Genomic DNA, 27310 nt, shown 5'->3' with positions numbered 1-27310 from the left:
CCAGGCACACACCTGTCCTCTGCACCTGCAGGGAGGCATTGTCAGCAGAAAGAGTAAGCAGAGTATTTGGAAAATGTCTCTTGAAGGTGGGCCCTGCCGAGGGCAGGGGGAGTGTGGGGGGTTCCCTTGGTGGGGAGTGAGGCTGCAGAGGTTTCCGGCTGCTGGGTCTCATTTCAGCTCAGAGTTTGTGACCTCCTTCTCCTTGGGACAGGCACGTTCCTGTCTCTGACCTTGCCTTGCAACTGCTGGGGGCAGGGTGGCTAGGTTTGACTCAAATGCAAGGAAAATGGCAAGAAACTTCTGGAAGGTACATCGATAAGAAATCTAAGGAAGGGGAGACAGAGGAGAGGAAGCCATAGGTGTGCATGTCCAAAAGCCAGCCCAAGGCAGACTCAGCGAAGGGGCAGAGGGCGTGCCCAGCTGTGCAGGAGCGAGGGTGGATGAATGGCAGGAGAAGGGGCAAAGGCAGGCGCCAGGTGCCAGCCTGGTCCTCGGTCCTCGGTCAGGGGTCCCGGAACTGCCCGAGGCACGTGGGGGCAAGTGGGTCGGGGCAAGCACGTAGCGCGTGGCCCGCAGTTTCTGTGTTTGAGATCTTCAAAAATATTCATAATGGGCTGGGCACAGTGACCCACGCCTGAAATCCCAGCACTTTGGGAGGCCAAGGCAGGTGGATCACCTGAGGCTAGGAGTTCAAGACCAGCCTGGGCAACATGGTGAAACCCCATCTCTACTAAAAATACAAAATAAAATTAACCGAGTATAGTGGCAGGCGCCTGTAATCCCAGCTACTTGGGAGGCTGAGGCAGGAGAATCGCTTGAATCTGGGAGGTGGAGGTTGCAGTGAGCCGAGATCACGTCACTGCACTCCAGCCTGGGCGACAGAGTGAGACTTCACCGTCCCCCCCCCACCAAAAAAAGAGAGAAATCATAATAGAAAACATTCAAAACATCCCACACACTTGAACTAGAGAGCAGCGGGCTGGGAGCCCAAGCGCTCTTTGTCCCTTCATGGTTGGTACCACCCCTGGCTACTCCTGTCCTGGGGAGCCGTGTCCTCTCCGCCCTCCCCCGGCTACTCCTGTCCTGGGGAGCCGTGTCCTCCCTGGCCCCGCCCCCGGCCACTGGATGACTCTGGAGCAGGTCCTAGGCATGTTCTCATTCTGTCTGAAACATGCCAGGGTCTGTGTCTGAAAGGTGAGGACTGGAGAGAAACCGCCCAGGGCAGTGCAGGGGGTCTGGCTGCAGGCTTTGCAGTGTGCCTCCTCCTGGCTGCGTGTGGGGGCACCCAGGCCCCTGCTCACTGAGGTGAACCTTTTCCAGGCTGCCAATGTCAGAGCCACCTTCATGGGGATGTTTAGCCCCCGGTATATGTCCTGGGGCCCCAGCTGGGGTCCTAGTCTCTTGGCACCTGCGTCGTGAGCTTCCCAGGTCAGCTTGGAGCCCCAGACCCATGTCCACTGCTGCGTCAGCTGGAGCACAGGTGGGGTTGTATGACCTCCTCGGGACTCTTTTAGAGTTTCTCTCCTGGACGGGTGCTTGGGGGATCCCAGCTCCCAGCACCTGGGTTCCGCTGGCCTCCCGGAACAGGCGTCCCATGTTCCTCGTCTGTCAGTGCTGGGATAGACCCCAAGCAGCACCCACAGGGTCCCTCCAGCGGGCAGGACAGACAGAATCACCCTGCCTCTGCTCACCCCCTGGGAACTCTTGCCCAGCAGCCGAGTAGCTGAAAGTGTGGGAGGTCGGGCACCCAGTACAGGGCAGCCACAACCAGAGTGCCCCGCCCAGAAGCTGCTGGTTTCTGAAGCCAGCGCCTTCTTCCCGGGCTATGGCCACGGCGTGGGTGATACATGTGTAAGGAGCCACTGCAGTGCTGCTCCCGGCGGCCCCGTCGAAGCCTCGCATCCATTACCTGGCTCTGGAGGAGGAGGTCTGGGGACCCAGGTGGAGAAATCGGGTCCCTGCCATCCTGTGGTGGGGCACTCACTCGTGTGCTGTCTCTCACCAGGTCCCTGGCAGGATGCAACATGGAGGGTGACTGTGTGGCATCCAGTGTGGGGCCCAGGCAGGCCTGGCTGTGCCGGGCGTGGTCCCTGCTTTCTGTCCCATCAGCAGGATGTGGAGCAGCCGCCTGTGCCCAGCCCCTGGGCTCCAGGCATCCGGCAGCGGTGGCCTGTAACTCGAGCCTGTCCTGGCTCACTGGGGCTGTAAGCTGGGGTTTTCGTGGAGCAGACAGGACGACAAGGCTGCTGTTTGGAGTTTGGTGTGGCTCGCTGGGGCTGTGAGGTGCGGTTTTCGTGGAGCAGACAGGACGACAAGGCCACTGTTTGGAGTTTGCTCACCTCGGTTCCAGCAGACCCTTCTGCCCGGGGGCCAGTCTCTCCGATCTACTCAATGTGGCTCTTGGAGGCACCCCCAGCCTCCACTCAGATGTGAGGGCCTGGCTCTGGCATGGCCAGCTGGACACACGGGGCCAGCACAGTTCCAGGATTTTCTTCTGTCTACAGCCCTAGGAGATCAGAATCACTACCATCAAGAGACGAAGCACCACTCCTCCAGTTTCCATTTTTAAGATGTTTCTTAAAGTCAGCCTTACAAGGGCTCTGAGGACATCCACATTGTCTGAGCTATCCCTGCCCCCAGCAGAGTCGGCTGGGTGGACAGACACGGGTCTTATGCTGGGGGCTCCATCGCCCCATCTGACTGTTGCGTCGTCCCCATGTCCAGAGACTGCAGCTGCTGGTCCCTTTCCCATGCCACTGCTGCCATCCTGGGGTCCCGGGCACCTCTGGGGGAACCGAGTGGTGCAGACCCGGGGTGCCACAGGTGACCACTCTGAGCTTTCGGTGTTTTTCTTCTAGGCTGGTCCAGGGACCCTCATCATGGCCACAGGAGTCCAGGACTTTAACCGGACAGAGTTTGATCGACTGAATGAGATCAAAGGTCACCTGGAAATTGCCTTATTGGAAAAACACTTCTTACGTGAGTACCAGAAAGCGCTTGGAGGGGATGGGACAAGCTGGGTCAGGGGTGGCTGAGATATGAGGGATGTTGTCTTGCCCAGGAGCTGGGTCTGATGAAGACCGGTGCCGGCTCCATTTCTGGACGCGAACCCCGGGCAGCTGTGGCTCTGGCGTGGCTCTTTGGGCTGGGTGGTCCTGGCACAGCCTCTGCCCCTGCGTTTGAGCCTCCCTTGCGGCCCTGCTAAGCTGGCACTCAAGGTTGCTCTGCAGGGGCTGGGGGCATGGGGGCCTTTCCCCTGTGGGGTAAAGGAGAGTCTCAGGGGAAGAGGAGTGAAATGTTCTGAGAAAATTGTAATTATTTCAGTGAACTGGTCCCTTGCATTCCCAATGGGTAGCTCAGACTTTTTCAGAGCTTTTGGAAGGACTCTGAAATCTTGCGTTTGTTCTGGTTGGTTTGTGTGTCCAGGAGGGAGGTGGGCAGTGGACTCTCGTGTCCCCTGGCCTTGGCCAGGCGTGCCCGACTTGCTGGGCTTTGGGCTCTGCAGCAGTGAGAATGGCAGAGATTCTTATAGGAGGGGCTCGCAGGCTGGGCCCCACTTGATGTATCGCTCTTGAGCCTCTCTCCCCACCTGTGTCCTCCCTGTTGTCCAGATGTGGAAACTGAGGCACAGAGGATTCACTGAAGTCACCCTGCCGTGAGGTGACATCTTACTAGTAAGGGGCCACTTACCAGTAAGACAGCGCCAGGCAGATGAGTCCCAAAGTTCCTGCCAGCTACCCTGCTGTGCGTGGTTTTCACAGCTGACACTATGGTGGAATTCTTGTTATTATGCTCCTGTGTGTCCAGAGCCGGTCACTTGTAAACCACATGGAGCCCCCAGTTGTGACAGGCAGGGGCTTAGGACCCGAGGGGATAGGTCACTCCTGTCTGGGTGTCGTACCCAGCAGGGGTCTCTTCCATGCTCTGGACCAGACAGTCGGTGCCTTTGCCAGAAGGGCTGTCGTCTGGGTGCCCCGTCCGTGGCTACCAGAGCTGTCATGTCAAGGTCGGTCTACACGGCCTTGTGGGTTCACCTGGCAACAGGCCAGAGCATGATAGTGAGCCTGTATGTGTATGGCACTGGACTGTGTGTGTGCTTAGACGGTGGAATGAGCTCTGTGTGCTCGTGTTTGCGTGGCCATGGTTAACGGTGTGTGCATAAGTGTGTGTGTGTATGTGTGTCTCTATGTACAGCGGTGGTTAACTCGGCGTATGCGTGTGTATGAGTAGTTAACCATGGTAGTAGTTAACCGTATGTATATAGACAGTGGTAGTTAACCCTATGTGTGCGTGCATGTGCGTGTGTGCAGTGGTGGTTAACCCTGTGCGTGCATGCACATGTGTGGCAGTCATTAACCCTGTGTGTGCACGTGTGCAGTGGTAGTTAACCCTATGCGCGCGTGTGCAGTGATAGTTAACCCTGTGTGTGTGTGTGCCCATGTGCGGCGGTGGTTAACCCTGTGTGTGTGCACGTGTGTGCAGTAGTTAACCCTGTGTGTGCGTGTGTGGCGGTATTTAACCCTGTATGTGTGTGTGTGGCGGTATTTAAGCCTGTGTGTGTGTGCGCGTGTGTGGCAGTGGTTAACCCTGTGTGTGCGTGTGCAGCAGTAGTTAACCCTGTGTGTGCGTGTGTGGCGGTATTTAACCCTGTGTGTGCGTGTGTGGCGGTATTTAACCCTGTATGTGTGTGTGTGGCGGTATTTAACCCTGTATGTGTGTGTGTGGCGGTATTTAACCCTGTGTGTGTGTGCGTGTGTGGCAGTGGTTAACCCTGTGTGTGCGTGTGCAGCAGTAGTTAACCCTGTGTGTGCGTGTGCAGCAGTAGTTAACCCTGTGTGTGCGTGTGTGGCGATATTTAACCCTGTGTGTGTGTGCGCGTGTGTGGCAGTGGTTAACCCTGTGTGTGCGTGTGTGGCGGTATTTAACCCTGTGTGTGTGTGCGTGTGGCGGTATTTAACCTGTGTGTGTGTGCGCGTGTGTGGCAGTGGTTAACCCTGTGTGTGCGTGTGCAGCAGTAGTTACCCTGTGTGTGCGTGTGTGGCGGTATTTAACCCTGTGTGTGCGTGTGTAGCGGTATTTAACCCTGTATGTGTGTGTGTGGCGTTATTTAACCCTGTGTGTGTGTGCGCGTGTGTGGCAGTGGTTAACCCTGTGTGTGCGTGTGCAGCAGTAGTTAACCCTGTGTGTGCGTGTGTGGCGATATTTAACCCTGTGTGTGTGTGCGCGTGTGTGGCAGTGGTTAACCCTGTGTGTGCGTGTGCAGCAGTAGTTAACCCTGTGTGTGCGTGTGCGGCAGTATTTAACCCTGTGTGTGCGTGTGCGTGTGCATGTGTGGCGGTATTTAACCCTGTGTGTGTGTGCGCGTGTGTGGCAGTGGTTAACCTTGTGTGTGCATGTGCTGTGGTAGTTAACTCTGTGTGTGCATGTGCAGCAGTAAACCCTGTGTCTGTGTGCGCATGCGCAGCGGTGGTTAATCCTGTGTGTGTGTGTATGGGCCTGTGTACAGTTGTGGTTAACCCTGTACATGCGCGCATGCCCGTGTACAGTTGTGGTTAACCATGTGTGAATGTGTGTGCCCGTGTGCGGCAGTATTAACCGTGTGTGTGCGCATGTGTATGCCCGTGTGTGGCGGTATTAACCGTGTGTGTGTGCATGTGTATGTCCATGTGTGGCGGTATTAACCGTGTGTGCGTGTGCATGCCCGTGTGTGGCGGTATTAACCGTGTGTGTGCGCATGTGTATGTCCATGTGTGGCGGTATTAACCGTGTGTGCGTGTGCATGCCCGTGTGTGGCAGTATTAACCGTGTGTGTGCGCATGTGTATGCCCATGTGTGGCAGTATTAACCGTGTGTGCGTGTGCATGCCCGTGTGTGGCGGTATTAACCGTGTGTGTGCGTGTGCATGCCCATGTGTGGCAGTATTAACCATGTGTGTGCACATGTGTATGTCCATCTGTACTCTGACAGCTTTTTCAGGCCCCTGAGGACTGGACATTGGTCGTTCTGAGGACAGCTCTGGTGACAGGTTGTGGCTGTGCCGTGGAGTGACTCAGTCTACTCACGAGTCTTAGGTTGTATAGAGCCAGCCTGGGCAGAGAGGGGCTGGGCCCCGTGGGCTGCTGACAGGGTTTGGTCCTCCCGATGACCATCCTGGCGACCTGCCGCCTGCAGCCTCGCCAGTTTGCAGTGGTGGCTCTGCTGGAGTTGATGGAACTCTGAGAATGGAGAAGCCGGGCTCTCCCTGGATGGTGGCAGCAGGGGGCTGGCCCTTGGTTGACTGTCCAGCGGGGCCTGTGCATGGAGGGTGTGCTGTGTGGCCCGGAGAGCATCGCTCGGCAGACCCTAGTTAAGTCGTCAACCCCCAGAGGCTGCCTTGTCCGCTGAACCTGGCGAACTGCCTTTCTGTGAGTCAAAGGGGTTGAATATTGGTGGTTTTTCAGTCACGGGGCAGGGGGTCGACGTTTCACTTTCAGGGAGCAGGTGCTCTTGGCGCAGAGGAAGGATCTGTGAGCATCAACAGGGACCCTCTGCTGGGGCCGGGAAGCTCCAGGAGAAGGGGCGAGCTGGCATGTGGGGTGGAGGGATGGACGGACGCCTGTCCACGCACATTCACTTTGAGACTTTGTTGATACAAAGTTGCAAAATGGAGACAGCAGAACCCACAGGGCTACCTCTCGGGGGACAAGCAGATCCCGGAGGAAATGAGGCCACCTGTTCACGAACAGAGCTGCTGGCGTCCATGGACCAGCACTTGGGACTGTGTCCTCAGCATTTGCCAAAGGAGCATCTTCTTTTACCCCTTGGTAGCTCATGAAGTAAAAGTGTTGGGTTCAACTCTGACAGCCTGTGGGGTGGTGAGCACAGGGATTCTTTTTTAATTACGGAAAATTTCAAATGTATCCAGAAATGGAGCAGAGTGTCATGGGCCTCCCTGGTTGAAACCCACCATTAGCTGCAGCAAGATTCCAGACCAGGCAGCTTCCCTGACACACCCTCTCCCTGCCCACTATGCGCTCCCCGTCCCCTCCCCCTCCTGCTGATGTTTTGGAGCAAATCCCAGCCAGCATCCTCTCATTTCAGCTGTAAATATTTCAGTGGGTAGCTCAATGTGTTTTAAAAACAAAAGCCACAAGTCTAATATCACAACTGAAAAAAGCAAACAGCTTTTCGTTAATACCATCAGCTGTCCAACTTAGGCTCAAATTTCCCTGATAGGGAATGAGCCATTGCACTCCAGCCTGGATGACAGAGTGAGACCCCATCTCTTAATATTTTTATTTTATTTTATTTTATTATTTTTTTATTTATTTAGAGATGGAGTCTCACTGTCACTCAGTTCGGAGGGCAGTGGTGCCATCTCGGCTCACTGTAGCCTCTGCCTGCCAGGTTCAGGCGATTCTCTGGCCTCAGCCTCCTGAGTAGCTGGGATTACAGGCGCCCGCCACCATGCCTGGGTAATTTTTGTATTTTTAATGGCGACGGGGTTTCACCATGTTGGCCGGGCTGGTCTCGAACTGTTGACCTCAGGTGATCCACCTGCCTCGGCCTTCCAAAGTGTCAGAATTACAGACGTGAGCCACTGCATCTGATCCCATCTCTAAATAAATAAATAAATAAGGAAGGAAGGAAGGAAGTAAATAAATTTCCCTGATGAGGTCTCAGATTGCTTTGCAGCTCTCTCTGAATGAAGAGTCAGATGAGGTTGGTGTGTTGTGCTTGGTGGTGTCTCTCTCCAGTCTTGACCCTGCAGGTTCTCGCATCACGCTTTTTGTCCTTGGTAGACCAGGTCACCTGCTGGACAGTCTCTGCTGTGGACTCTGCTGAAGGTGGCCTAACATGGTCCATACCCTGTGCTTCCCAGTCGCGACGGGGTTGGGTGACCCTCCGGGGACGATCCCTCTGTTGGTGGTGCTGTGTGCTTCCATGAGGTGGTCTCTGTTCAGTGTCACAGCTTTGATGATTATTGCTCAGAGCCATCATTTCATTAGAGGTTGCAGAATGGTCATTTTCTACTTCCGCCGTTCCCTTTCCATTTGTTAGCTGACACATTTCTGAAAACAAACTTGCCTTTGTCTGCCGTTTGGCTCCGCTGAGGAGTAGTTCATAGACGAGGGGCAGAGTGCATGGTTGGAGTCCCCCATCGTTTTCCAGTTTTCAGAATAATGAGTTGCATTCTCTTCTGAGAACAGCCACCAGTGAGGGTGTTGGGCTCTCCTGGGGTTTTTGGGATTCTCATGGGACAGTGAATGTAAACATATTTGGCGTGTTTTGATAATTCTGATTCGTATCTGATTAATGCTCAAATGGTTCTGCCTCTGGGCCTCTTTCAGTTGGCTTCTGAGAGTCCTTTTGACACAACTCAGTTGTCTCTGAGAGATTCCTTGTTTTTTGGTGTGACCAGATATCCCAGGCTCATCACCAGTCCTGGAATTGACCATTTCTGAAAAAAGCCCTGGTTCCTTTTGGTGGCAGCAGACGTTGACACACTCCATGGGGATCCTAGGGCATTGATGGCTGCTGGTGACCTGTTGTCTGGACCTTCTCAGTGGACAGGGCATGGGCCTTAGGAGTTCATACAGATCATTCTATGGGAATTCACATCCAGGACTCCTAAGTGCCTGTTTAACCTCATCAGACTTTTTTTTTTTTTTTTTTTTGAGACGGAGTCTCACTCTGCCGCCCAGGCTGGAGTGCAGTGGCCGGATCTTGGCTCACTGCAAGCTCCGCCTCCCGGGTTTACGCCATTCTCCTGCCTCAGCCTCCCCAGTAGCTGGGACTACAGGCGCCTGCCACCTCACCTGGCTCGTTTTTTTTTGTATTTTTAGTGGAGACGGGGTTTCACCGGGTTAGCCAGGATGGTCTCGATCTCCTGACCTCATGATCCGCCCGTCTCGGCCTCCCAAAGTGCTGGGATTACAGGCTTGAGCCACCGCGCCCGGCCAATCGGACTTTTATTGTATCTTTCTTTTGCTGAAATCTTGGTTCTCAGTGAATATCATCAGCATTACTCATTTGTTTGATCCCTTGATAATACACACAATCTCAAAATAAAATATCACAGGATTACTCAATGCAGTCTGTATTTGTTTCTAGTTCTTTTGTCCTTAGGGCATGTTCCACTAGAAGGGTACAGGTTGTGGTGTTCAACAGTCATTGGCAAGACTTTTTCCTTCCTTTGTGGCTGTCTTATCAAGTCAGTACAGAGTTGGGTGCATTTGTTTCTTTTCACCTTAGATTTCTAGAGATGGCTTTTTTTTCTTTTAAATTTTGACATGATTTCAGACTTACAGGAAAGTTACAAAAATAATACAAAGAATTCTTGTATATTTTTCATCTAGTTATTCCCCAAAGGTTAATATTTTACCACATTTGTCTGTCTGCCTCTCTTATCTATCTATCCATCCATCCATCTATTTATCCATTCATAGATCCATCCATCCATCCATCCATCCATCCATCCATGCATCCATGTATCCATCCACCCATCCATCCATCCATCCATCCATCCGTCTATCCTTCTCTCCATCCATCCATCCATGCATCCATGTATCCATCCATCCATCCATCCATCCATCCGTCTATCCTTCTATCCATCCATCATCCATCCATCCATCCATCTATCCATCCATCCATGTATCCATCCATCCATCCATCCATCCATCCATCCATCCGTCCATCCGTCTATCCTTCTCTCCATCCATCCATCCATTCATCCATTTATCCATCCATTTATCAATCCATCCATCCATCCATCCATCCATTTATCCATCCATGGATCCATCTATCCATCCATCCATCCATCCATCCATCCATCCATCCGTCTATCCATCTATCCATCCATCCATTTATCCATTTATCCATCCATCCATCCATCCATCCATCCATCCATGCATCCATCCATCCATCCATCCATCCATCTGTCCATCCATCTGTTTATCCATTTATCCATCCATCCACCCATCCATCCATTCATTCATCCATTTATCCATCCATGTATTCTTTTTTTCTGAGCTGCTTGGTAGTTGGTTACAGACACAATACCCCTGAGTGCTGAAAACTTTTGTTGTGTTTCCAAAAAGCAAGGATATTCTCTTATCTAACTACAGGTCAGTTATCAAAGTCACGAAATTAACACTGATACAATGCTATTATCTGGCTGAGATCTTATTCCTACCTCACTATTGTCTAGTAATGTCGTTTGTAGCAAAAGACAGTTCTGAGTTGCGATAGTTTCATGCCTCTTTTGTCTCCTTTCACCTGGAGCAGTTCTTTCTTTGTTTCCTGATATTGACATTTTTGAAGAGCACAGGTCAGTTATTTTGCAGCCTGTCCTCAATTTGGGTTGGCCCTGTTTCCTCATGAAGAGACTCAGGTCATGCGATTGTGTCCGGGTGCCACAGACATGATGGTGTGTCCTTATGTCACATTGGCGGGTACATGATGCCATTTTGTCCCATGATGCATGATGTAGAGAATTCTTTTTTAAATTAAATTTATTCGTACAGCTATCTAAAATCGTTTCCATGGTTCCAAAGTCAAGGTATATTCAGAGAAGTCGAGTTTCTCTTCTTGCACCCCACCCCCATTTCCTTTCTTCTCCTGTAGATAACCAGTTTCCTTCTAATTTTACACTGTATTCTTCCAACTGAAATTTTTTATAAGCATGAGCATCTATATTGATTCTTACCTTCCTGCTTAGATAAATGTTAGGGTGCTCACACTTTCTGCACACTCACATTATATCCTGTAGGTCACTCCAAAATGGTACACAGAGATAATCCCTGTTCCAGGTTACACCTGCCCCTGTTCCGTGTTACAGCTGTCCCTGTTCCATGTTACATCTGTCCCTGTTCTGGACCTGCCCCTGTTCCAGGTTACACCTGTTCCTGTTCCATGTTACATCTGTCCCTGTTCCGGGTTACACTTGTCCCTGTTCCAGGTTACACCTGCCCCTGTTCCGTGTTATACCTATCCCTGTTCCAGGTTACACCTGTCCCTGTTCCGTGTTACACCTGCCCCTGTCCCCAGTTACACCTGTCCCTGTCCCCAGTCACACCTGTTCCATATTATACCTGTCCCTGTCCCCAGTCGCACCTGTCCCTGTTCCATGTTACATCTGTCCCTGTTCCATGTTATACCCATCCCTTTTCTGGGTTACACCTGTCCCTATCCTGGGTTACACGTGGTCTGGTTCTGGGTCACACTTGTCCCTGTCCTGGGTTACACTTGTCCCTGTCCTGGGTTACACGCATCCCTTTTCTGGGTTACACCTGTCCCATGTTACACCTGTCCCTGTCTTGGGTTACACCTGTCCCTGCTCTGTGTTCTACCTGTCCCTGTTCCAGGTTACACCTGTCCCTGTTCCGGGTTACATTTATGTCCACAGTGTGACTGTGGCGTGGCTTCATCCACTTGTCTACTTGTTCCTTGTTTTTTTTTTTTTTTTTTTTTACTTTGTTTTGTTTTTGAGACAGGCTCATTCTGTCACTCAGGCTGGAGTGCAGTAGCACTATCCTGGCTCACTGCAGCCTCGTCCTCCCAGGCTCAAGCAATCCTCCCACCTCAGCCTTCTGAGTAGCAAGGACTGTAGGCACATGCCACCGCACCTGGCTTTTTGTGTGTATGTGTGTGGAGACGGGGCTTCACCATGTTGTCCAGGCTGATCTTGAACTCCTGGACTCAAGCCATCCATCCGCCTCAGCCTCTCAAAGTTTATTACAGGTGTGAGCCACTGTTCCTGGCCTTGCTTATTCCCTGTTGATGGACAGCTGTACTGTCTCCAGGAGTACAGGATGTTAGTAGTTGCAGGTAGTTCTTAGCGGGCTGTCTGCACCTGGAGGATATGGGATGAGCTTGTTTTTATACCCCAAGCGTGATGTCTTGGGTATAGTGGGAGCTTGGTGAATGGAGGGATTAATTGCAGATTAGTTGGAGTTTGCCCAGCGGAACCTGTGCCCTGTCCCATTCTCACACCCATCTTAGTCCCCAGAAGGATATAGAATGTAAGAAAGGACATTATGTAATCTGGGGACCCACAGGCGTATTTTGGTTGTCACTAAGCCAACATCTGTGTGCTGCTGTGGCTATCCCTGCCTCTCCTGACCTGCAGGAGGGAGTGCTGGCATAGAGAGCTGTGTTAGGAGTCAGGACCCAATTCTAATTCTTGACTCAGGCACTGGTTAGCAGGTGGCTGTGAACATTTACCCATTTGGGGCCTCAGCTCCCCCACCTGTAAAACAGCTAAGTGGTCAGTGTTAAAATTCCACTCCATTAGTACCTTCTCTCAGAAAGCAGAGTATTATTCCTCACGGAGGAGAGGAAATGGCCCAAGTATGCCGCAGCCTTCTCTGATGATTAAATCCTGAAGAGTACATTTTCCTTCAAGAGAATGACACAGGATGAAGACTGTGAAGTTGAAATGGATTTTGGCTCGTGGCTGAAGGCAGGAGCCTAAATTTGTTAAAGAAGCACATAAATAAATTAAAAGCATCATGCATTTTTATGTAGCCCCAAATGCATTTCGGTTGCTAGTGCTTTTTGAGCGTGGTTGCCGTGCACGCGTGTGCATCTGTTGGTCACTTGTCACCTGCCGCGCGCAGGCTCTGGGAGGTGAGATTCCCCGGGGCTGTAAGGTGCACACACAGCCTCTACCCAAGGGCCATGTGATGCAGAATTTGGATTTTGGAGGGGAAGTGCTTCTGAGGACCCTCGGGGCCAGGGAGCTTCTCCTCCTGGAGGCTTGCCGGTTGCTAGACTGTGTGGGGGAGCCCTCGTGACTGCCTTTCTTCTTCCTGTGTTGCTGGGGAGGGCTGCGGATGCCTCCTGGCTGAGCTCCCCTAGGCTACCACGCCCCATCTCTGGGCCTGGGTACCCTCATAGCGCCAGACACGGGTGGATTCCCGGCAGATGCAGACAGGCAGTGGCAGTAGTTCCCCAAGAGTGTGACTTGGGGAGAAGGTGCCTTTTCCTCCTGAGCCCCTGATGCTCCTGGAAGCTCCCTTTCCTGCTGTCACATACAGGGATCCGAGTGGCCGGCCCTTAGGCCATGGGAGGTCTTCTCGAATAAGCTGGCAGGAGGGGCCAGCCATCTGCTTCCTGAGGCCTGCAGGGCTTCCTCTGAATGCATAGCTTTAATGGAGGGGTCCTGGAGGGGAAGGGAAGTTTCTAGGTGGCTGTCCTGGGTGATTCAGAGTGAGGAACACCTTCCTTACCATTGAAGTCTTCTGGAAGCAGAGGGGTCTGGGGAGCTGCCAGCTGCCTGCTGGTGAGGGTGTCCTTTTGAGGCCAGATGGAGACAGGCTTAGGTGTGGGGTGGACTCGAAGTCTCTGGACTTGCCTCTTCGGACCTGGGCCTGTGGGTGTGGTTCTTGACTCAGGCCTTTTAAACTCCACTTTTACGGTTTCTCCAGTGGTGAAAAGATAAACTCTGCATTAGTCTGTTTTCACGCTGCTGATAAAGACATACCTGAGACTGGGCACTTTACAAACAAAAGAGGTTTAATGGACTTACAGTTCCACATGGCTGGGGAGGCCTCACAATCATGGTGAAAGGCAAGGAGGAGCAAGTGACATCTTACATGGATGGCAACAGGCAAAGAGAGAGCTTGTGCAGGGAAGCTCCTCCTTATAAAACCGTCAGATCTCGTGAGACTCCTTCACGATCACAAGAACAGCACAGGAGAGACCTGCCCCTGTGTTTTAATGACCTCCCACTGGGTCCCTCCCACAACATGCGGGAATTCAAGATGAGATTTGGGTGGGGACACAGCCACACCGTATCAGACTTCCAGGGCCAGACACCGGGTTGGTCTGGTTCTGCCCTAGAGTGACCTGTTTAATAAGTGATGACTGTGAGCGGCTGACCCCGACCTACAGAAGGGAGCAGACAGGCAGAAGATGAAGACAGGTGGCACTGAGACAGCGGCGTGTCTGTATTATGCGGAATTTCCCTAGGAAAAAACGAAGTTGGCCCCCAATCCTTGTTTCTCCATCACCTGCATTGCCCCACGAACACCCGCCTGCTTTTTAATTACACATTGTGGATGTTCGGCCCTGGGATCCTTCGTTGCCCAGGACAGATCTTTGAGTACGGGGTGAGCTGACCCGCCACACTGAGTTCCTGGCCCCGTCCCTGGAGCTCACACCTCAGAGGAGAAACCCCTGATCCTGCCAGCAGGGGGCCTCCTCCCTGCTGCCCCCAGGGGCTGGGGTGAACTCAGAGGGGGAGCCTGAACACGCCTGCCTGTGTGTTTTGCGATGGCTGCAGGTCCTGGGTTCAGCATCGTCATCTGACAGGTGTTTTGGATGATGCCTGCGTTGAATTCCATGGGAAGTGTTAAGTCAGGAACCACTGCTCACCTCTGTGACCTCTCTAGTCACCTGCATCCTGCCCTGATGAACACATCCCAGCTCCCTGGCCTCACAGCCGAGGTCCTGTGTGCAGTGGGTGAGACACTCCCCAGGCCAGCAAGCCTTCCCGTCCTCTGCACCTCATCTGTAGATGAGGCTGCATAGCAGAGACAGGCTCTCTAGTGGCACATGGAGAGTATTGGTGCAGCACCTGGTGTGTCCTAGTGTCCCAGCTCTGTAAGGAGACCCTTATTTGTCACATTCATCTACCACCTAGACTCATGTGGGAGGGAGTAAAGGTAGCTGCTGCCTTATCTGTGACTTCCAAAGGCTTGAGCCCAGAGCCTGGCAGCTATTGGATGCTCGGCCCACATCTGCGTGTCTGTATATATGGATGGATGGATGGCTGTGGGTGAGTGGATAGGTAGATGGGTAGACAGGTGGGTGAATGGGTGGATGGATGCATTGCTGGATAGATGGATGGGTGGATGGATGAATGGATGGAAGAGCGGACATGTAGATGGATGGATGGGTGAGTGGATGGATGGATGGATCAGTGAGTAGGCAAACAAATAGGTAGATTAGGTAGATGGGTGGATAAATCGTGGATGGATGGATGGATGGGTGGATGAACAGACAAGTGAGTGGATAGATGGATGAATGGGTAAGTGGATGGATAGATGGGTGGGTGAATGGGAAAAGGGACGGGTAGATGGATTGGTGAGTGGATGGATGGATGGATGCGTGAGTGGATGGATGGATGGGTGAGTAGATAGATATATGGGTGGGTGATTGGGAGAAGGGATGGTTAGATGGGTGGGTGAGTGGATATGTGGATGGATGCGTGAGTGGATGGATGGATGGGTGAGTGGATGGATGGATGAATGGATGGATGGGTGAGTAGATAGATATATCGGTGGGTGAATGGGAGAAGGGATGGTTAGATGGGTGGGTGAGTGGATATGTGGATGGATGGACATGTGGGTGGATGGATGGGTGATTGGATAGATGGATGCCTCAATGAGAAGGCAAACAAATGGGTAGATTAGGTAATGGGTGGGTAAATGATGGATGAATGGATGGATGGGTGAATGAGCAGACAGGTGAGTAGATGGATGCATGGATGGATGGATGGATAGGTAGACAAATTAACTAATACGCTGTTTCCTCCACTAGGCATGCCCTTTTGCACATACTTTAAGACCTCACTGGCCACCTCCCAGAGCTCCGGATGTACCTCCTTCCTCCCATTCTGTCGGGTGTTTGGTCCCAGGCACGGTTTTATCTGTGCCACCTTTGCTTCCTAGTGCCTTGGGGCCTAGAGTCACCAGCTGGAAGTGGAGTTGGGGAGTGTCCCTGATTGCCCCTAGCCCACACTCAGCAGAGAGCAGGTGCTTGGCAGAGAGCCTGTTGCTGTGGGAAGGGACTGGGGGCCCAGAGGGCTTGGCTGCTGGGTGCCAAGTGCTTGGTTGGAAAGGGAGGTTGCGGGGGTGAGGGATGGCACGTGCTGTCAAGCACACGCCTCTCCTGGCTCCGTGCTGGGCCGGAGCCCCAGAGTCCAGCCCACGGGCTGTCAGATGCCACGTGCCTCTCACAGGGAGAGCTAGGCATCGGTTTCTGAAAACCAGCTCTCCAGGTGAAAACCCTGGCTGGGATCCTGGTTCTTCTTAGTTGACATGGTAAAAATGTCAGTGCATTATTTGTCCACCTTAGATCCTGCATTGGTGTCCTGAAATGTACGTAAAGCGGCGGTCGGCCAGCTCTGCGCGCAGCAGCCTACGACATTAGGGTGTGATGCGCTTGGAACGTTGCTTCTTCCTAGGTACTGACCAAGACGGTGTTGACAGGTGATTGTTCAGTAAACATTACCTCTGCACATAGCGGTAAATGACACCGCAATAAATAAATGTTAGGGAGAAAATGCAGGCAAAACTTGACCCTAAAAGCAAGGCATTTCTTGGAATTTTCTGTTTTCCCCGAGCAGGTAGGGCCACGGGAGGAAGGGGTTGAAGGGGCGCCTCTGTGTGGCGACTGTAGCTGAAGCGGTATTCTGGACTCTGCAGTGTGACTTGCAGCTGGGGCATTCGATGGAGGGAATGCCTGTCTTTTAGAAAGATCCTGCGGTGATGGCGGGAGGGCTGACTTGGGCTGGGAGAGTTCAGGTGAAAGTCCAGGGGAGGTGGCCAGGTGGGACCTCTGGGGGTGCAGGCCTCTGGGGGTGTGGGCCTCTAGGGGTGCAGGCCTCTGGGGGTGCGGGCCTCTGGGGGTACAGGCCTCCGCCTGGCCAGGAGCAGCTTTTTGGGTGGATCCTGAGTTCGCGCCCCTGGTCTGGTGGGAAGGAGTTTTATTTAAAGATTATCACTTGATTTTTATTTTTGGGTGAGGCAAGGCCTGTTGAATCAGTCGTGTGCCAAGAGGACTCCTGCCTGAGAGATCTACTTTTACAGGTTTAAAAATAGCCGCAGAGCTGCTTTCCTTCCTCCCAGTAACTTCCCTGTGGGCTGGGCGTCGAGGCTGGGTGGAGGCCGGGCCTCGGCCTCACCGTCTGGGCCTGCGTAGGCCTGAGCCGACGCATCTCCTTTGCCTCCCCTCAAATCAGGGTGGCTGTTCACTCATCAGAGAACGTTGTGGGGGGTGCCCCGGAGTGACCGGTGAGGTGGTCATCCCAGCCCTTCTCCCAGACGCTTGGGAGGTGTGAAGGCTGCAGTGGGTGGGTGCACAACCAGCCTGGCTGTCCCGGGGCTTCCTTTAGCCTCTGTGGGGTGATTTGTATGTGCGATGTGTTGCCACGCCAGGCTCTTGTCCTGTCCCGGAGGCTCCTAGTCTGTGCCTGATCTGCTTCATTCCTTGGAGAGTGGTGGCTGGTGCTCTCTGGAGTGGGTGGGGCTGCCTGCAGGACCAGAGCCACTCTTCCTCGTGAGCATCCCTAAACCTTGTGCTAGAGCTTGACCGCCGACTGCAAGATGCCTGTGGATCTGAGGGTCCTTGTAGGCACACAGAGTGTCCCCTGGGCCTCCTTCCATCTTCCCCTCCACCCCGACATATTTTGCTGCCCAATGGTTCTTGTGATAGGTTGGAGTGGGGGCAGGCCCTGGCCCATTGGGTAGCCATGCTGGTTTCCCCTTGTGCCATGCACCTGGGCTGCCTCGCTTTCTTTCCTGACAGTGAGACGGCCAACGTGCCTTCCTGGGCATTGGGGGAACAGACCCCTGGATGAGAACTCACGAGGCAGGCACAGATTGCTCGTTTCAGGTGCTCCCTTGGGACTTAGGTTCTAGGGGTCCAACTCACTCCTTGGCCAGGCATTTTGGGCCCCTGGCCTCCCACTGGGTTCCTTGCCATTCGGTGGCTGCTGTGACCAGGTCCGTTGTGCACTCAGCCCATTTCGGCCGGCACTCGACCCTGGAAGAGGCACAGCTCACTGGGCTGGAAACAGTGCCACGGGATCCGCACAAGCCGTGGCCTCTGATGTGGTAGCTCCTCTGCTCCTGCAGGGCCATGACTTTCTGGTCCGATGTCGCGGGCCACGGCTCCTACCCCCGGGTCTCCACCTGTGACGTGGCCCCGGCAGGTGTGGTATCACACGCATCCTGGTGCACCCGGGCAGCCTCCCATCCCTGTGTGGCGTGTATGGCTGCCACCTGGACGCTCACACATGTCTTGCACATGTCTGTGCCCGAGACAAGTGCAGGGGGTCTTGGGAGAGAAGGTGCCCGGTGCTGCCATTAGGATGCGCTGTGGCAGGTCATGCATTTCTGGGCCGCATGGGTGACTTTGGAACATCCCCTCCGTCCCTGCGGTTCACTGTGGAGCTTTAGAGAGGCTCAGTGTGCGGTTTTCTGGCGGGGCCGTCTCGGTGGCGGCACCGGGGAATCCTGCTTCAGGTGCCTTTGGGGGCACAGCTGGAAGTGGGAAGGAGAGAGAGAGAGCTGGGGCCACCAGGGACCCCATACTCCTGGAGGGCTCCTGGACCCACCAAAGGAGGGCTTCCAGTGGTTTTGAGACCAAAGGACTGCCAGGGGCAGGAAAGTCCACGCCGGGCCAGGTGGAAGGATGAGGACTCGCTCAGCCTGCCGAGGCACTTGGTTCCTTTACCTGACATGAGCATCTCAAGGGAGAGGATGGTTGGCACAATCACGGCCCCACAGAGTGACCATGTCCCGCCAGCCTATGAATGTGGCCTCCCCTGGCAGAAGGGACTTTGTAGATGTGGACGAGTTGCAGACCTTTGGCGGAGATGGTTCTGGATTATTGAGTCGCAGACCTTTGGTGGAGATGGTTCTGGATTATCCGGGGGCGCACAGTCACCACAGAGGTTCTGAGAAGGAGGCGGCAGGAAGGTCAGAGGAGGCCGTGTGAGAGTGGGGTCAGAGGTCACATTGATGTCATTGCTCCCTGGGGGCCACCAGCCAAGGAGCACCGGGGCCTCAGGAAGCTGGAAGGGCAGGAAATGGGTCTCCCCCTACCAGGAGCCTCCAGAAGGAACAGCGCTGCCCACGTCGTGACCTCAGCCCAGGGAGACCCAGGTTGGACTTCTGACTCCAGAACTGTAAGAGAATAGGTTTGTGTTGTTTTAAGCCGCTGTGTTGGTGGCGAGCCATGGAAACACAGGCAGAGGTCACCAAGGGGCTCCGTGGCCTGCCCGTGTGTGGCCTCGCTCCCACCCCCACCCTGCAGGACACCTCGGCCCTGACCTGCGGGGCAGGGAGGCCTGTGGGTGGGGCAGCCCGGCGTCCTCCGTGTCTGTGAGCAGCTTGAGGAGGCCGAGTCCGGAAGCCGAGGGAACCCAGAGCCTCGGCAGCAGCCACAGGTTTTCGGGGCCTGGATGGGGGCCGGGGCTGGACAAGAGGAGTCTGCCATGCGAATACCAGCTCAGTCGTTTGCCCTGGGCAGGAAATTGGCCCTCCTGTTTCTCTTCTTACTCGGGGAAGAGAAAGAAAAATTGATGATGGGGGATTTGCATTGCTTTTGTCCTGTGGAAAGATACAGCTGTGCTCGGCACACTGCAGTTGACCTGAATGTGTCGCTCCTGGGCGGGAGGCAGGCCTGTGAGATGGAGTCGTGGGGCGTGTGATCATCATTTCAGTCTCTGGAGAGACAGCAGCTTGGCCTTGCAGGGAGCCGTGTACTCGGAGATAGGAAAGACTCATGGGAGATCAACGGTCAGATGCTCCGGCCGGTTTTGTTTACTTAGCTGTCTTTGTACTGTCAGGAATGACACTGGGCAAAGGTGGGAAGCCTCGTGGCTCTTCCGGAAGCTGGGACAGGCTGTCCGAGGAGCCCTGTCTGCCAGGCTGAGGGGACCGTGCCGCTGGCCGACCTGGGAGCCAGGCGTCCTCTGGGCTCTGAGCAGCGTGGATGGCAGGGCTCTGGCATTGACATTTGTTTGTGCTCTTCAGAGAGCCTGACCCCAGGAGGTCCAGGGTGGAAAGAGGGCGGCTGCCTGAGGCCCCTTTGACCTCTGAACCCAGGCTTGTGAGTGCCTTTTCACACAGGCAGGCACGACGTTGCATCCCAGGCTCCAGGAGGGACCCGTGTCCGCATCCATCCACATCCATCCCTGGGCTGGGACTGGCTACCTTGGCCCAGGCTTTGGCCAGTGCTCTGCCGCGTGGTGGAACCTGGCTGGCTGCTACCCTTTCACAGCTTAGTGATTCCGGAAAGGGGTGTAGAGGGGAACCCCATTTAGGAAAATGTGGTTTCCTGTTACCCGTGCAGGGAGGGGCTGACCTATGGGTGGAGAGGCATATGGGCTGCCTTGACCTTGACAGGGCCAAGATCAGAGGAGGCGACGTGTGGGTGCTAGGAGTTAACCTGGGAAAGTACCCGAGCCTTCCCGCCTTGGCCTGCTCCACCCAAGAGCCCTGCTGGGAGCAAGACTGCCTAGTGTGACTTGTCTCACCTCTGTGTTCCCACGCGGTAAGAGTCACTGCCACAACATGAAGACAGAGACACGAGATGAAAACGCCCCGTGGCTGTCTCTGAACCCTCCGCAGCTGGCTCCGAATTCGGGACTGAGCCAGGCAGACGCTCCCTTTGGGGAGAAACACCGGCTGATGGGGCACTCAGTTCTTTCCTTTGCTTATCCAGTGAGACTTGATTAAGCCCCTACTGTATGCTAGGCACATCAAAAGAGGGGCCAGGAGGCTGAGAATTGGATCCCTTGGAGGTGGCTGGGGGTGGGGTGGGAGGGCAGCGTCCATCTCAGGTGGGCTGAGGTGCCCAGGCTCTCCTGGCTGTCGGTGGGCATGTGACCCTCTCGGAGGAAGGGTCCCCAGGCTCCTCTTGCCTCGGGGCATGGACCTGCCCACCAAGGGCTCCAGGGCCAGGCGGGCCCATGCCGTGGGTTCACCCGCTCCATGCTGTTCTTGGGGACCCACCCAGGCCACCCTCTCAGGGCAGGGTGGTGTCCCCTCTGTTCATGGTGGTGTCCCGGCGCTGTGGCAGAGTCCGGCATGTAACGATTACCTGAGTATTTCTGACGAAAGCGTGCAAGAGCTGGCCATCAAGTGGCGCCAGGAGGGCGGAGGGCTGGCAAGCCCCTTGCAAGGTTGGCAAGGGACTGGGTGGAGGTCCCTGCAGGGGGTGGGGTTTGTGGACTCATCACCATGTTAGGGCTGTGACCCCAAATGCCTCAGTCCCCGGCTGCCTCCACTCCGTGCACGGCCTGCTGGTCAGCACATCTGCCCTCCCTGCTAGACGCGCTATGTGAGAACCGGCCAAGATCCCCTCCCAGCCACTCTCCCTTCCCCACATCTTGCTGGCTTCTCCTTGGGCTAGGCTGGGTCCTGGGGCTGGAACAGATGGTGACACTGCGGTGGTCCCTTCTCCAGAATCTGTGGAGTGCGTTGGGCACAAGTCAGGAGGCCTACAAGTAATGGAGGGCTGGAAACGTTGCACGTTACCAGGAGGTTGTGTGTCATCTCTGGGAATCCACACCCAGCACCCAGAGTGGGACTCACGTTGTCCCCAAGAGGAAAGAGCAGGACCCGTGAGGGAAAATGACAGAAGGCCACACTAGATGGGGGGGCTATTGGGGAATTCCCCTGGGGAAGTGGTACTGGGGTCAGGACTGAGGCTGAGGGACACCTTACCCCGGAGGGCGGAAGAGAAGCTTCCTCGGGACCAGGGCCAGCACATGCAAAGGTCCTGGGGCAGGCCCTACCCTGGGCAAATCTGAATATTTTCTGGACATTTGGGGACCTAAAAGCAAGTCTCTGTGGCTTGAGCCCAAAAAGCAAAGATGAGGGGTGGTATGGAGGGCGCTGAGGCTGGGAGTGGGTGGGTGGGGGCCTCGGGAGGGAGCTTCAAGCTGGGAAGTTGGATTCGTTGCCAGCCCGGTGAGTTCTAAGCGGGAAAGCAACAAGTTCTGGCTTGTGCTTTAAAAGCAGCCTCGGACCTCAGCTTGGAGCCAGACGGGAGGGTGTGCGAGGAGCTGGGAGGCCAGTTAAGAACTTGGGGATGGGGCTGGGGTAGCTGAGAGACCAGCAGAGCGGATGGATCTGGGATCTTGGAAGAAAGAACCCCAGACGTGTGGGGGTGAAGGGCTCCCGCCCGAGTGTGGCTGGCACTGCTCCCCTCTGCTGTAAAGGAGCCAGCCGGCCGCCCAGGGAGGGCTTGGGTACAGCTCCCTCAGCCCTGGAGACATGCCCCTCACAGCCCCGGGTCAGGCCCTGCTGCTCCTGCCGGCCGCCCAGGGAGGGCTTGGGTACAGCTCCCTCAGCCCTGGAGACGTGCCCCTCACAGCCCCGGGTCAGGGCCTGCTGCTCCAGCCGGCCGCCCAGGGAGGGCTTGGGTACAGCTCCCTCAGCCCTAGAGACGTGCCCCTCACAGCCCTGGGTCAGGCCCTGCTGCTCCAGCCGCCTCCTTCCTGCTGCTCTGAACTGGAACCTCAGGCCGGGCTGGACCCTGCCCCTGATTGTGACCCGGAAGCCTCCCAAAGCCCTGGGCAGAGGCCACCTGCCTCCGTTCTGACCCTGCCTTTGCTCAGCCCCCGGACTGGACACTTGGTACCTCGCAGCCTGTCCCGAGCCCTGGGGAGGCACCGGCTTCAGCTAATGCTCTGCCAGGTGGTGGAACCTGGCCATGTCAGCGGGTTGGGGACCTCGGTCCACGGAGAAAAGTAGCCGTGCCAGGGCCAGATGCTTCTCCCCAGAATGGAGGCAGGGCGGGGAGGGTGAGCTCTGAAGCGAACCAGCCTGATGAGACCACGCAGCCGGCAGGGACAGGCCCAGTGCCCCCCACCCCACCTTCCACAGGGAGGGTCTTCTCCAGGCCAGCTCGGCTGCCCTGGTGGGGGGCTCTCGGGAGTCCAGGATGCTGAAGGACCCTGAAACCATGCTTGGAGAAGAGCCGATCCCAGAAGGCAGGGGAGCGAGGCAGAGCTCCAGACACCCACAGTGAACAAATGGATCCTGGCCCTTGGCAAATCCGAATACTGTCTCACTGGTTAGTAACAGCGTCCACCGAGCCGCCAGCATCCCCAGTAGGATGGAGCTGATGAGATGCTGGCGCCTGTCTCTTCCCTCTTGGGTACCATGAGCCTGTGGCTGCCGGGCAGGAAGGTGTGCTGACCTTTGGCTTCTGGGTTTACTGACCCCCCCCAGTCCATCTGCAGCTGCTGCCTGCCTGGGCACCGCCCCCTGCTGTTTCTGCACGGCTACTCCTGGACACTGGCCTGGAACTGGGGCCTGAGGCTGTCTTACTGCCCTTGGCCTCAATGTTAGTCTTAGGTATGGCCCTGTGGCCCCAAGTCATGTGGTGAGCTATCTAGGACAGGAAAGGAGGCTGCTGAGGTCACTCTGAACATCTCCCCACCCTACCCAGAAAGAAGCTTCCAGGCTTGGAAACCTGCTTTCAGCCCTTGACTGCTGGCCAGACCCCCAAGGGTTCCTGCCTCACACTGGTGGGGTCTGGCTGCTGGCCCTGCCCACGAACCTGGGTGAATTCACTGGCCACGTTCCTTTGTCTCCGGAACATCTTGTGGGACTCCAGCAAATGCTCTTCTCCTGCTGCCGCTGCCATTTTATAAGGTCTCAGCGTGTCCACCCCATGGTTGGTGTGGTCTGTGCAGTTGAAGTCAAGGCTGACCAATCTGGACCCTCAGCCACCATAGGCCACAGCCAGGGCAGCCTTCTGGGTAGAGACAGCACTTAGGTGACCCTCAGCTGGGTTCTGCAAGCCACTGCTGCCCCGTCAACCAGCGTTGTTCCACCTGGGCTTACCCGTGACCTTGCCTGAGCCTGTCAAGGAGACAGGGTTGGGCTGGGCAGGGGACACCACACAGAGGAGGGTGGGTGGGCTGGGGAGGGGAGCATCTGGGCAGGGTCCAGTCAGTGGCCCAGGCCTCTGGGAAGGACCAAGGACCTGGGGGTGTCCGCAGGTGCCGGCTCTCTGCTCTCATTGGTCTGTTGCTCTCTTCCTTCATGCGTGGAGCCTGTGCCAGGCCCTGGGAGGGCAGTGGGGGAGAAGCGGGGCCTCAGGCTTGCCCTTAGGTGACCCAGCACTGTTGGTTTGAGGAGGAGGAGGCAGGGATGGGGCAGGGGAAGTGGGAGAGAGGTCGAGTCCCCTGTCCCCTATCTTCAATTGGTGGAAGTGTCCTGACTCCTAGAGGCTGCCTGCCCTCTCTGGCTCCTGGCCCCTTCCATCCTCGGTCTTCCAGTCTCTGACCCCGCCTCCTCCCTCTGCCTGGATGCTCTTTCCCAGAGTCTGTGGCCTTACTGTGTTCCCTCCAGGTCTTAGCTCAGACCTCACGTTCTCCCGAGGCTTTCCCAGAGCAGCCCTGTGTCCAGCCTGCCCTGTGCTCTTCTGAGGCCCCCTGGCCAGCTTGAGCTGTGGCTGTCCCTGCTGGCCCAGGGCCTTTGCTCTGCCACCGATGCGTCCCAGAACCTCGCCCAGCGCGTGGAGGCGCTGGGTGGGTGTGGTGGGCTGGCCGGGTGCGGTCAGTGTCCTCTCCGCAGGCGTCCTCAGCGTGGCGGTGCTCGGTGAAGTGACTTTTGTGTTCTGTGTTGCACTGTTAGGAACATAGTGAAGAAATTCACATCCCTGCTTCATTCTGGCCCTAGTCATGCAGGAGGAGCCCCCTTAATAGCTCCTGCCCAGGAGGAAGGACCGGATGGGGACCATGTGTGTTCCGCTGTGTGAGCACCCTGTACCCTGGAGGAAGGTCAGGTGCTCAGGTCTGCTTACGGAACAGAGACCCTTCTGCTGTTTCTGAGTCAGGCACCCCTGCCCCAGCATCCCAGAGTCAGAGGGCCACGGGGACATGAGCGATGGTCACCTGGCCGTTCTCTCCCCACAGAGGAGGAGCTCCGGAAGCTGCGAGAAGAAACCAACGCGGAGATGCTGCGGCAGGAGCTGGACCGGGAACGGCAGCGGCGGATGGAGCTGGAGCAGAAGGTGCAGGAGGTGCTGAAGGCCAGGTACCCTGCCTTCCTCAGGGCCCTGGCCTGTGTGCGGCTGCCCCAACCCTCCACCCCACCTGCCCCGCCGGCCTCTGCTGCACCCATAGCGTCTTGGCTGCATCGTCCTTGGCCCTGGAGAGACCTGAGGGTGAGGGTGGGCCCGGCTCCGACTGCCCAGGTACAGGTCCTGCCTATGCCTGCATGAGCCGTGGTCCTGGGAACGTGGCATCTTCCTGTGCCTCTGGCAGTCTGGAAAAGGGGGACCTTGGCGCAGGTGTTCCTGCCAGCCCTCAGGCCTGGGGCCAGGCCGACTGAAGAGAGGCTTGGCATGGGACCTGCAGAGCCCCAGAGCCACCTCGTGGCCCTGATCGTGGCCTGCAGGTGACCCCGTTCTGTGCGTCCACCCAGTGCCCCATCCTGAGGGCCGGCCTGGCCTCTTAGGATCTTCCCAGGACTTGCCCTCCCAGCACTGCCTGTGTGTGTTCCCATCCGCCCTGTCTGCCCCAGCCGCACTGCAGCCCCTCAGGGTGCCCTGTGGCCCCCGCCCCCATCCCGGCTGGATCATGTCCTGGGTGCCAGTGCCGCCCTGGCTCCTAGAGGGCGTGTCTGCAGCTGACGTCTTTGCTCTTGGCTGTGGGTCCCATGCGGGGCCCTGAGTGATCACAGCCTCCTCCCTCACCCTGCCCTGTGCCTCACAGTGCCGCCAGCAGGAAACAGGTCATTCAGGACCCCAGCGCAAGTTACAAAGCCAGTCCCCTCCTGTCTCACTAACACCACGAGGCTCTGTGTCCTTCTGCACAAGTTCAAACTGGTGCCTGGTGGATGAGGCCAAAGAGCTCAGGCCTCACCTCTGGCTCCCAGGCTTCCCGCTCAGCCTCCACTCCAGCAGCCTCCTGCTTCGGCCTCCCTCTCAGCCTCCACTCCCTCAGCCTCCCCCCCGGTCTCCACCCTGTTTCCGCTCAGCCTCCCTTCCAGCATCATCTTTAGCCTCCCTCCTCAGACTCCACTCGCTCAGCCTCCCCACTCAGGTACTACCCAGCCTCCACTTTCAGCCTCCCTCCAGCCTCCACTCAGCCTCCCCCTTAGCTTTCCCACTCAGCCTCCCACTGGGTCTCCCATCTCAGCCTCCCCCACAGCCCCCTCCTCCAGCTTCCCACCACCACTGGCCACACCTTTGTCCATGGCCCCCCATGACCCACATGGGTGGCTCTCACCAGTTAGGGATGCACATGGCGTCTCTGGGACACCCCAGCTGAGCATGGACTGCCCGCTCCGGGCGCTCCAGGGGCCGTGTGTCATTGTGAGGCCTCCACGTGTCACTGCTTAGCCGGCCCTGAGGAAGCGGCTCCCTTCAGCACCCGCAGGTTTAGTGTGTGGGAAGCCGGGGGGTCTGCTGGGCTGGCTCCCACTTCTTCCTTGCCTGCCTTCTGCAGGTCAACATGACCTTGTGGAGTGCCCTGGGGGGCTCACGTGGGGGCATCCAGCTAGTGTGGGGGAGGGAGAGGCCTCACTTTCCTGTTCCGCCCTGGCCAGAAATGGGTGCATGGGCCTCAGCAGGCGCTTTACCTGATGCTGAACCTGCTGTGAAAATCCACAGAAGCCCAAAGCTTAAATTACACTGAATTATGTAGAGGTGCGACAGAGACCTGACCTGCCACGCTGAGGGGTCCCAGGGCCAGGTGCGGTCCCTAGGCATATGGCCACAGTGCCATCCCCCCCACGGGACGCTGCTTCTCCCAGGTGGCTAAGGTGGCCTGAGGCTGTCCCTGCGGCCCTGCTCCCTGTGTTCTGTTTCCTGTCCTCTCACCCCCGCCAGCCCCACTCTGGGATCTGGTCCTCATCTTTTACCAAAGCCCCTTGGTGGCCGGTGTGCACAGCCCGGGTCAGCTGTGAGGACTCAGGGAGCCCCATCTCACACAGTCTCTGCCTTGGGAATGGGTGGGGAGCGGGCAGTAAGGGAACGTCCAGGCTGTGACCCAGGAAGTGGAAGCTGAAGGTCCTGAGAGCATTAAGGGCCCTCCCCTGCTTTACATGGGGGCGGTGCTTAGGAACCTTCTGGAAGCCTGGAGGAGGAGGGGTGAAGGAAGAGCAGTCCCAGAGTGACCTCCTCTTTCCTTGTCATCCTGGTACAGATCTGGGGTGGGTCTGGGTGGCTGTGGTCTGTCCAGGGTGGGTAGGTGTGTGAGGGCACACGACTAACACACAGACACATGTGCGCACACACTGCACAAACACACACACCACACCCTCTGAAACTGCAGGATTAAAGCACAGCAATTCTGTTTATGCAAACCTCTATATTGGTTTTTAAGAAAATTCTCAGGAAGTCACCTTGGTTTAAGGCTACTTGTTGGTGGGCAGAGGTTCTCTCCATTGTGGGTCCAAAGCCCACTGAAGACCTCGCCGTCTGCTTCCTGCCTGCCGCTTACCTGGCCCTGCCCTGTGCTCCGCCCTCTGTTCTCTTCTCAGGGTTTACTGCTCCCCCAGCTTCCTCCCTCCCCACTCCCGCTCCCCAAGAGCCCGAGTTAGGAAGGTTAGGGGCGACCACACAGCACTTG

At 56.1% G+C, this 27310-nt stretch overlaps 1 protein-coding gene across 9 annotated transcripts in view; it reads left to right on the top strand.

Annotated features, from left to right (window-relative positions):
- The window catches only part of GRAMD4 (GRAM domain containing 4), a 102062-nt gene that overhangs the window by 55019 nt on the left and 19733 nt on the right, over nucleotides 1-27310 (top strand). For 8 of the 9 annotated variants that reach the window (XM_033233556.1, XM_033233555.1, XM_033233560.1 and 5 more), the window contains 2 exons: nucleotides 2859-2979; nucleotides 24650-24770. In XM_033233556.1, coding sequence (XP_033089447.1) covers nucleotides 2859-2979; nucleotides 24650-24770 — 242 coding nt within the window. Of the gene's footprint in view, nucleotides 1-2858; nucleotides 2980-20120; nucleotides 20269-24649; nucleotides 24771-27310 lie in introns of those variants that run through there. The other variant, XM_033233559.1, reaches the window with a different exon arrangement.

The sequence above is a fragment of the Trachypithecus francoisi genome, unplaced genomic scaffold (assembly GCF_009764315.1).
Source record: "Trachypithecus francoisi isolate TF-2019V2 unplaced genomic scaffold, Tfra_2.0 Lachesis_group14, whole genome shotgun sequence".
In the NCBI taxonomy this organism is placed as follows: Eukaryota; Metazoa; Chordata; class Mammalia; order Primates; family Cercopithecidae; genus Trachypithecus; species Trachypithecus francoisi.
The sequence above is the reverse complement of the archived record's forward strand: the minus strand, read 5'-3'. Positions and strand labels throughout refer to the sequence as shown.